An 11,350-nucleotide genomic window follows, 5' to 3' on the forward strand; every position below is an offset into this window, starting at 1 on the left:
ACTTCCGTTGCCACATTTTCACTTCTGCAAATTTGTCACTTCCGCGCCATGCAAACTGCGCAGAGGAAACGGCTGGGGTCCGTCGTCTTCTGCAGCCACCACAATTGAGAGGCCAACTCAAGGTCTCTGTCTGTCCGTTCTCTTCTACTCTGGACTTTCTCGTCGTTACCATTTCTATTCATGTTCCTGTAGGGGTTCTGCTGGTTTATGCTCGGTTTTCAACTGTTTTAACTAAGTTTATATTGGGTACTATTTGCCTCCCTTTGTTATAACATTACATTACATTAATGGCATTTGGCAGACGCTCTTATCCAGAGCGACGTACAGTTGATTAGACTAAGCAGGAGACAATCCTCCCCTGGAGCAATGCAGAGCTAAGGGCCTTGCTCAAGGGCCCAACAGCTGTGCGGATCATATTGTGGCTACACCAGGATTAGAACCACCAAACTTTTTATAAGACCTTTCATCTGCTACTGGTTGTGATCTGCTACTGGTTGTGAAGGGGAGACCGGAGACATGGTTGTCACACTTTTTACTCACTTGTGACTCACACAATTTCAACATGTTGTATGAGAGTCAGTTCAATACTCGTGCAACCGTTTAAGTCCCAGGCAATAGTATATATACCATTTATCCTCTTGCGATAATATAAGATAAAGTTAGAAACTCACAAAGACAACCTCTCAGACCTGACAAGATAAATATTGTAGTCACCAAATTTGTAGACGTTTTAAATGTGTATTACATCAAATCAAATATGTTTATTTAGAACACACTGTTTGAATGGAAAAACAAATATTCCAGGTTTTTCACCAACCTTTCATTTTTCTCAATGAAGTAGGGTACTGCTAAGGTAAAAAGCACATGTCTTTGATGGACATAACCAGATAAAATGTACAATGTGTAAGAATAGACATTTGTTTTAGGCTGTAGATTTGACATGCAACTGTGACAACTAACCCCAAGGTAAATGTGCATGGTTGTCACCTCTCTTCAGTTTTAATGCTGATAATTGTTTGAAGATTAATGAATAGCATTGAAGTTGAAATTTTACATTGGCTGCTTAGATAATCGCATGAATAAGTGGTGTAATAAAGTAAAAATGTTCACTAAGTGTGTATATATCTTTCTATTTTATGGTGTTGTTTGTCACTGCCTTTGAATGATCCATGTGTGATGCATCGCCACGCACAAAGTTCCTAACGAAAAAAAGTCACAAAGTAGCAATGAGATCACAAAACAGGTTCTAATATTAGACATAAATGACGCGTAAGACGGAACGGGAAGTAGTGTCAGTTGTCAATTTCAAGCATTAGAAGAATATGTACGACTCAATGAACGAGTGAGCCAAAAGAGCCGTTGAACGAATGAACGAACGAACTATGAGCTGTTGAGCCGTAAGGCGTAACGCTAATGCCGTCAGCAGACATTCAGTGGACCATCTGAATATTTAGTATATCACAGATAATAGTTAGCTAAATCATGTTGTCTTTTAATTTTTTGTTATATAGTCAGCTAGGCTATGCAATAAAAGTGATTAATAAACCACTGCGTATATCGTGTCATTTTATTTTTGTAGGTAGGCTAGTATATTGAAGCGTAGCTATGTGTGGGCTCCAATAGTACCTATATTTCAGGTGTTATCTTAATTGCATTAAAGTTAACATCAATGTCTCATAGCTTACAATTTCTTAAGAAACCTGAAATGAAACTTTGGAAGAAAAAAACGTCTATTAATGCTATTCATAGTCGATGTATTATTTTGGCTACTAAGCAGATGGCTTTTGTGCAGTATCATCCATACTGAAAAGCATAATTAAACAGATGTTCAATGTATTGACCAGCTTCCCTCATAGCAAGTGACGCCGGTACCGACTGACTTCGGGCCAGATCCGATCGCTTACTGTCTGGGTGCAATCCAAAAAAAAATACAAATATTGCGTTAGTTTTATTTTCCTCGGATTAATAGGCTATGCTACACCAGGGCAACAGTGGCGTCGACGACAAATACTGTCTAAAAGCGGGGTAATGATTATGGTAATTTATCCAATTACACACGTTCATACGTTATACTAAATTAATATTATAAGGGGGAATGTTAAATCAATTCCGCAACTAGGCTGGGTGATATTCCGAGGGAGCCACAAGCGGACGGCTTGTTTACGCTGTGAACCAATATTTTAATTCTGCGAACGAACTGGGTAACGTCTGAAACTAATGCGCGTACATTCCGGAAGTACAAGTGAACCAGTGAGCCAAACGAACGAATCTTTTGAACAAACAAAGCCAAAAGATCCGGCTGACCGGCTCACCCTAGGCTGCACTAACCTCAGGCATGCCTGTGTCGTAAGTGTGCTTGTAGTTGTGGAAAATTGAGCAACACAATCAAAAATCAGTGTCACGAACCAAACATGACGCATAACTACATTCGGAAAGGAGAACCAACTGTTTTCTTTTCACGAAATCAGTATTCAGGGACCTTTTGAGGGACAGGTGCTGAGAAGTGGGAAACGGGCAAAACTACCGTGAAAACAAACTTTGTAGCGCTTTAGTGCCGCCTAGTGTACATCTACATCTACAGCATGGGAAACAGTTGCTTCGTGAAAGGTGAGACTGAATGCTGTATAATATTAAGGCATTACATTACATTATTTGGCAGACGCTCTTATCCAGAGCGACGTAAGTTGATTAGACTAAGCAGGAGACAATCCTCCCCTGGAGCAATGCAGGGTTAAGGGCCTTGCTCAAGGGCTCAACGGCTGTGTGGATCTTATTGTGGCTACACCGGGATTAGAACCACTGGCCTTGTGTGTCCTTAACCACTACGCTACAGGCCGCCTCACCATACATTGAACATCTGTTTAATTTGGCATGTTGCATAGCTTACCTTCAAGCATGTGGTTTTGTTTTTGATTACTGTAGGGTTATGACATCTAATCAAAGATTACTTTTTCAGTAATATTACAATTACAAGCCCCGTCCCTCCCCCCCTCAGTCGGCTATGTACTTACACCAGGGGGGTTTACAAACCAAATTAATCTCTCTCTCTCTCTTTCTCTCTCTCTCTCTCTCTCTCTCTCTCTCTCTCTCTCTCTCTCTCTCACACACACACACACACACACACACACACTGAACCCTCTACCACAGGCAAAGCAGTCTATTCTATTCATGAAGGATGTGATTAATTCGGCTGCCTTAGCTTGTTGTATTAGCACGGGTCTGTTCTGTTCACTAATATTGATTTTTTAATTGATTTTTTATTTTAACCGATTTTGGTATAGCTACGTTGTGCCATTTCAGTGTTATGGATACGCTTAAAAATGAACATAAAACATAAGGACTTTTTTGCGCAAAAATAACTCCATTATTTGAACTCCAAAATCCAACAGATCCCGACACAAGACAAATTCGTTATGTCTGTAATTCAGAAGCATGCGTGCCTTTTCTAATTGTACATTTTATTACATTTGAATTTGACCTACATATTCCACATTTTGACGATGAATTGACCATACTTAGAATGGCTAAACAAAATTCAAACTTGACTTGACGAATTGAACGTACACGGACAGGCTCATAGCAACCAGTCTCACTGTCTGTCCAAAGTATAAAGCAAGCACTCAATTTGTGAAATAGTGTCGGATACAGTAAAGCACGGGCGGCCGGAAAGGGGCCAGCTAGCTAGCTCGGCGTACATAAACACAAAACGCCCAGCTATGATAGTTTATTAGGCTAGTCATAAACACCAACAAAGTGAGTTCACTAGACTAGCCAGCTAGCTCCTAGCTACACGATAAAATGGCAGTGACAGTGTTAATGCCAGTTATGCCTAGCTAGCTAGCTGACTGGCTGATAAGGATATTTCTCATTAATATAACACGTGAGAGAACATACAATCTCACTAGGCTAGCAGATAGCTCCTAGCTATCTGTATTGATGGCCTTAAGATTTGACTGAGGAAATGCGTTTCAGATCAGCGTTGAAATAAAAAAGAATGACGCTAACTATACTTTTAAATCATGCATCGTTATGCATGCTAGCTAGCTATAAAAAAGATTGAGTACTCACTTCAAGTTCAACCAAGAAAAAATCGAAATACGACTTTTTTGCCAGTAGATGGCCTCCGTGTATAAGAACTTGGGACAGTTACAGTTAAACAGCTAGTGGGTCGAGCAGATTCTGAGCCGAGGATTTTATTTTTTAAACTAAGGAAACTATTCACAAAAAAACTCTGTTTTAAGTGAAATGTTTGCATTTTCTGAAAGCCTCAAAAGACAGGAAATTAAATTAATCAGCCCTAACATTAACCCCCTATCCTGTGTGTGTGCGTGACACATGATGTTCCCCAGGCTGGCACTGACCCACCACGTTGACAGCCAGCTCGTCCCGTAACACGTGCGATTCCAAACGTCCCTGTGTGCCAAATATCCTCTGATGTGCAGCTTTGAATCAATGGAATAAACGGTGCCACATTGGTATGTGCAGAGCCGGGAAGGGGGGAGGGGGGTGGAATTCTGGGAAAATGTTTCGGAGACAGTGGGGCCACGGGATAGCGTTTCACAATCACGGGCATTCTGGGGGCCGGTGGATACGTATGACACACAGTGCATTATTTTAGCAGACACCCTTACCCAGGGGGGCTCAAAGCCTGGTTTATAGGACTAACAGCAACCAGATCTCAGTGATGTCATTCCCAGACCAGCGAGTGTACATGAAGTATCACTAAAGCATAAGTGCATGCTAACTAGTGCACGCTAACCCAGAACCACAGAATAAACCCTGAACAAATAGCTGAATAGCTGATATGCTATGTGAAGAAACGTATTTCATGTGTATTTGACGTAACCCTGAGGTGAACTGTGTAATTCCCAAAGCAGCTGTTCCTTCCCTTGAGCCAAAAAAACCTGAGCCCCTCTGTGCCCGCCCTCAATGCCCTGTAAGGCAGGATCCTCCCTGTGCATTCCTGATTATAGAGCCCTTGCTTCTGCACCAACAGGAAGTGCATTGTTCATAAAAAAATATATATGAAAAAAAAAAAAAAACTGAATTACAGAGGGGCCTGACGTGAAGCTCATGGAATGAAACGAGTGTGGACTGGAAAGTTCCCTGCCTGGGGTTTCCCAGGGGTGCGTCCCAATACTCAAATAAATACATTCTCCTTTCCTTCACTCGTCTCCTCCCCTCTGTTGCAGAGGGGTGGAGCCTATAAGCAGGGATGCCCAAATATGGTCCTCAAGGCCAGTAGACGGCTGCCTTTCATTTCTACCCATTGGTTAATCTGATCGATTAATGCCTCTGATTGGCCAAAGATTGAACTCACCTGGGGGTCAGTTTCACAGACACAGTTTAGGCCTAGACTGAGCGATTCAACATACTATGCTTATTCTGTGTGTGTGAAAGCAGTCCCTGGTGTTCCTTGTTTAAATCTGTCCTGATTAGAGGGGAATGATAAAAACCTGCAGTACTCCCGAGTATCCCGGCTCGAAAGCTCCTGATTTGCCCTGGAATCAGGGAATTAGTGTGCAACAGAGACGTAAACGCCAGATTCATGAAGTAATAGTCCTCCCCATTATTTTGTTCCAATCACCTGGATTAGCACAATTCTTTAGCGCGGAGGTAGATCTAATGAGCGAAATCAGCTCAAGGGTGGAAGAAAAACAGCAGGATGTCTTGTTTCTGAACTGTGGATTTTTCACCTGGGGTACTGAGAGACGAGGGTTTGAATTCTGTTTAGACTGTAAAAGTTTCCTTGAGAGGACATTGTGAAAAGTGTGGTAATCAGGTAAGGGAACTGAAAATGCTGTCATGATTCAGTATGAGGCATGCACACACACAAACGCACGCAAGTAGTCAGAAACAGACACACTCCACACACATATCCGCACACAGTAAAATACACACAAACTGCACTGCGGGCTATGTACAGCAGGGTCATAAAATACACAGCAAAATCTTTGTGTTTACTGGACAGCTTGGCATTATTAGAGCTCATATTAAGAGCTCTTTCCTGTACTGCTCCCACCATACCCTCTGCTCCATGGTGTAGGCAGGAAACAAACAGATGTGTTGTTGTGTTGGTTACAAGTTGTTAAGTGCCCCCTGTTTGCTGCCCTCAAGGCATGCTCCTGCACCAACTTCTGTAGAACATGCAAATGCGCTGAAAATGTTCATGACAAAAATGGATTTCCCTAAAGGCTTATTTTATTATAAAACTGCACAAAAGGCATTAATTCATTGCTGCATACAGTCACCACACACACACACACACACACACACACACACACACACACCACACACACCACAACTCATTCCCTGAGAGTATGGTGTAGAACATTGAGGGATATTTTTAATACCTAAAATTGAATCTGGAGAGTTGGATGGACAGTGCATTTGTCTAGGTTTGTGTGTGTGTGTGTGTGTGTGTCTGTGCGTGTGTGGTCATCCAAGTTCTCCCACACAAACCTTTCCTGGCCAAACTCCCCTTCTTTACTTTTTCATAATTTCTCATGCTCCTTTATTTTAGTAGAAAAAAACAGAATAAACAGATTTCTTTTTTTATTGTACCTTATGAAGATCAGCATCTATGGCTCTGACCTCATTAATAGAAACAGGCGGCATACATCAATCACATGCTAGGGGCATCACATACATTGATAGCATATATTGTACATAAATACCGTATTATATGTGTGTAGAAAAACACAAGTAAACACTGTTTGACAGAGTTCAGATGAGCACAGTAACCCGAGTGTCACCTGCCAATACTGCAAACCTTCTTTAAGGGTGTGGCCTTGCATGTCTGGGTGGGATTTGTACTACTAACCAAACCGCCTACATGTTCACTGCTGATAGATTGTCTCTGCTGGTTAAAGCAGTTGTTCCCAAAGTGGGGAGTGTGCTCCCTCCACACTGCTCAGTGAAGTGGCCTTATTCTATAAGGCATATCTAATGTACAATGAGCTGAGCAAGAGGCACATTGCATTAAAAATTGGTAGCACTAATTGAATTATATGAGATAATGCATAACCTGCATAATGGTGTCATTATCATGACATGGTCATGCATTCCCATGCTGTCCAGACTGGTTACGACAAGTCTTACGTCAGGATTATGTAGGCGTTATGGCATACAGTATCGATCTTATAAAGCTTCAGCATAGCTATTATGTGCCAGCGGTCTAATGCCTCATTATGATGTGGGCCTTGGTTAAGTGTTTTATTTAGTCCTGCAGGGCAGACTGCATGTATATTTCTCTCTTGGACGCTTCCCAATATAAGGCTTTTGTAAGAGCTTTTCGGCCTGTGGGAGCTGTAACGGAGGATTCTGCGAGATATGGGGCCAGATTAATGTGCAGAGGGAGGCTTCAGTGCCACAGTCTGGATTTGTGTTATGCTGAACAAAAACCAGGGCTGTCAACCAGTAATCTTTTTTTAAACACAATCTCATTTTCTTACTTGGGCTGTGGTCATCCCAGTAAGTGCAGACCAAGGACCAGATCTCCTATCTACCATCCCGCAAGTAGCCACTGTAATTAACAATTGTAATTAAAATGGATCGCATGAGTTAACATTTAAACTTTAAACCCCCCCACCCTCACCCCTGACATCCAAATATACATGTCAGGTAACAATGACCTCACACACTACGCCCCCACCAGCACAAAACATGGCAACACTTTTACAATGTTGCTGTAAAATAGCAATGCTGTACGGGTCACCTGATGCTTATTATTTGGGGGAAGACACTGTAAAGACATTTGCAACCTGATAGAGAAGCAAGAAGTTTTTCACATTCAACAACCAAAAGAAATGTAAAATAAACAACAAGTTTTAAATACGGTCACTTGGCTAGCTGGGATAATATTCATAGTCTGTCAAACTTTAATATTTTACATTCACATATCATGCAAATAGTGTGAGAAATAAAAGGACATTTCCCCCACCCCAGCAACATGGCACAATGTTACAGGAACATTACCACAACGCTTACGCAATGCTTCCTTCTCGTTCTCATTTCCATTTGCTGGAAGGTGTCTCTGGCAGGCGATATCAACTGTGTAAATGTTACACAGTCACACCGCCTGATCCAAGGCCTCAGTGTCCTTCAGCTGACACTAACAAACACTGCAGTTGAGACTACTACCCAAAATGGACCTGTTTTTCCATCCTTGTATGGAGTCATCTTGTAAGTACCTGACCCATTTAAAGGTTCTGCTTTTCCCACAGGACAATTTAATGTATAAGGAGCATACACACAAACACACACAGACACAGACAAATTCATGGAAAGACCCACTACGGACACACTCTTTTACAACACACACAAACCAGCACATACACAAACACACACACAAAAAGAATTTTGAATACACTGTAAGTGGAGCATCTTTCTGTTGATACTGAGTCATGAATAGGTTTTGGGGTACTGAGATTCTCTCTGTCCTGTTCTGGGACCCTCGGACCCAGAGAGCTCATGTAACCCCAACCTGCCACCAGGTACACCGAGGTCGGTATATTCCTCAGTAACAGATTAACAAAATGGACCTGGCGGAGCCTATAACAAGGGGGATGAGTCAGCAGTCATGTGACCTCTGTTCCAGCCAAAGCGTCTGCTGTTGAGGGTATCTTGTAAGGGGGGAGGTAAGATCAGCGTTCAGGGTTCAGTTTTCTTCAGCTCTTACCTCCCACTACTAATATTCCTTTAATCTCACCTCCTCCCCCGCAGTCAGACAGAGGTGGTACATTCCTTCATAATGCATAATGGTGGTCTCCCGGCACTAGCACCGGTCGGTGCCTTCAGGACTGACCTCTTAAGTTCCTTTCCCTGACAGCCACCCTCCCCCTCCCACCCACACTCGCCACAGTCAGCCAGAGGTCGTACATCCCTCCACAGTAAGTGTTCTGTTGCTCGCCCCACCCGACAGAGTGTGCTGTTGCTAACCCCCTAAAGTCAGACGAAGGTGCTACACCCCTGCATTAAGGGAGTGTTCTGTTGCTAATCCCCCTGAAGTCAGACGCAGGTGGTGCACTCTTGCATTATGGGGGTGTGCTGTTGCTAACCCCCCCTAAAGTCAGACACAGGTGGTACACTCCTGCATTATGGGAGTGTTCTGTTGCTAACCCCCATGAAGTCAGACACAGGTGGTACACTCCTGTACGATGGGGGTGTTCTGTTTCTCGTCCCCCCCTAAAGTCAGACGCAGGTGGTACACTCTTGCATTATGGGAGTGTTCTGTTGCTAACCCCCCCTAAAGTCAGAAGCAGGTGGTACACTCCTGCATTATGGGAGTGTTCTGTTGCTAACCCCCCTGAAGTCAGACACAGGTGGTACACTCCTGCATTATGGGAGTGTTCTGTTGCTAACCCCCCTGAAGTCAGACACAGGTGGTACACTCCTGTACGATGGGGGTGTTCTGTTTCTCGTCCCCCCCTAAAGTCAGAGGCAGGTGGTACACTCCTGCATTATGGGAGTGTTCTGTTGCTAGCCCCCCCTAAAGTTAGACACAGGTGGTACACTCCTGCATTATGGGGGTGTGCTGTTGCTAACCCCCCCCTAAAGTCAGACGCAGGTGGTACACTCCTGCATTATGAGAGTGTTCTGTTGCTAACCCCCCCTAAAGTCAGACGCAGGTGGTACACTCCTGCATTATGGGGGTGTGCTGTTGCTAACCCCCCTAAAGTCAGACACAGGTGGTACACTCCTGCATTATGGGAGTGTTCTGTTGCTAGCCCCCCTGAAGTCAGACGCAGGTGGTACACTCCTGCATTATGGGAGTGTTCTGTTGCTAACCCCCCTGAAGTCAGACGCAGGTGGTACACTCCTGTACGACGGGGGTGTTCTGTTTCTCGTCCCCCCCCTAAAATCAGACGCAGGTGGTACACTCCTGCATTATGGGAGTGTTCTGTTGCTCGTCCCTGTCGGAGCAGTGGTGGTGCTGGTGGTGCTCCAGGGAGCTGGAGCTCTTGAGCGGGACGGCGCACCTGTGGGTGGGCCGCCCCCCCTTGAAGAGGACCCCCCAGCAGCAGAGCACCCTCAGGAACTCCCGCCGCATGTCGCGGCTCCTCAGCGTGTAGATGAGCGGGTTGAGCGCGGAGTTCAGCGTGGCCAGGCCGAAGAAGATGTTGGCGCGGGCGAGGACGGGGCAGGAGGACATGCGGCAGGACGTGTCCAGCAGCAGCACGGTGAAGGCCGGCAGCCAGCAGGCGATGAACACGCCCAGCACGATGGTGACGGTCTTCAGCAGGGCGTACGCGGGCGAGCAGGCCGCCTCCCGGTGGCTGGAGCGCACGATCAGGTAGATGCGCACGTAGAGGACCACGATGGCGAGCAGGATGACGCTGAAGACCGTGACCACGAAGAGGATGTAGCGCTTGGAGTAAAGCGGGAGCACGGCGGAACACGCCGGAAGGCTGCCGACGCAGTTCCAGCCCAGGATGGGCAGCCCGCCCAGGAGCACGGAGGTGGCCCAGCAGGCTCCGATCAGCAGGAAGACCCGGCAGCCCCCGCTGGAGCCATACACCTTCACCTGCGTGATGGCCACGTAGCGCTCGATGGCGATGGCCAGCAGGCTGAAGACGGAGGCGGCCAGCGCGATGAAGACCGTGCCCTCGCGAACGAACCACTCCACGGGCACCAGCTGGAACGTCCGGGGGCCCGACAGTAGGACGTTGGCAATGTAGGCGGAGCCAGCGAGCAGGTCGGAGAAGGCCAGGTTGCCGATGAAGAAGAACATGGCGGTGTGGAACTTCTTGTTGCGGCAGACGGCCACCAGCACCAGGATGTTCTCCAGGATAATGACGCTGCAGACGACCAGGAGGACCAGGGAGAAGGTGCTCAGGCCGGCCCTGCCGCGCATGCGCTCCTCCAGCTGCTCCTGGCTCATCTCCTTGGCGTAGCGGTAGTGCACCTGGATGACGGACATGTTGTAGTAGTCCCGGAACATGGTTTCCGAGGCGACGACACGACAGACTGCAGCGCTGGGACAAATGTTCATTCTCCTCAAGTGTGTGCGTGGGGGGCGGCGGGGGGGGGGGGGGTTGTGGAGGTGGGGGTGGAGGTGGGGGTGGAGGCGGGGCCGGGGGCGGGGGTCAGAGTGTATGCAGAGCTTCAATGACTTCCCCCCTTCCAGCCACAGCTGCCCAGGAAGTCCAGATGAGGTCACCTGTGGAGAAAAGAAAAAGAGATGTTGTTACGTAACACACAAAAAATACATTTCGTGAAAAACTACACCCAAGGGAGACTGAAAGCAAGCCTGTGTACAAACCCACAGTTTCAATTATCTTAGCACACCACAATAGCGACCACAGCATAAAAGCACAGCAAATGCTGCTACTCAAGAAACAAAAGAAAA

At 45.8% G+C, this 11,350-nt stretch overlaps 2 protein-coding genes across 2 annotated transcripts in view; both read right to left on the reverse strand.

Moving 5' to 3' along the window:
- The window catches only part of p2ry11 (purinergic receptor P2Y11), a 3,637-nt gene extending 3,465 nt beyond the window's left edge, over positions 1-172 (reverse strand). The window contains exon 1 of the mRNA XM_061230547.1: positions 118-172. Within this exon, the coding sequence (XP_061086531.1) occupies positions 118-172 (55 nt within the window). The remainder of the gene's footprint in view (positions 1-117) is intronic.
- A 6,370-nt stretch (positions 173-6,542) lies between these two features.
- LOC133112280 (sphingosine 1-phosphate receptor 2-like) lies at positions 6,543-10,993 on the reverse strand. The gene has a single exon (XM_061222875.1). The coding sequence runs from the start codon at positions 10,991-10,993 to the stop codon at positions 9,863-9,865; it is 1,131 nt and encodes a 376-aa protein (XP_061078859.1). The 3' UTR covers positions 6,543-9,862.
- Positions 10,994-11,350: the final 357 nt, after the last annotated feature.

Source organism: Conger conger, chromosome 2 (genome assembly GCF_963514075.1).
Source record: "Conger conger chromosome 2, fConCon1.1, whole genome shotgun sequence".
In the NCBI taxonomy this organism is placed as follows: domain Eukaryota; kingdom Metazoa; phylum Chordata; class Actinopteri; order Anguilliformes; family Congridae; genus Conger; species Conger conger.

Bases quoted from the DNA above. Each gene is read 5' to 3' on its own strand.
- LOC133112280 (XM_061222875.1), bottom strand. From the start codon at position 10,993: ATGAACATTTGTCCCAGCGCTGCAGTCTGTCGTGTCGTCGCCTCGGAA.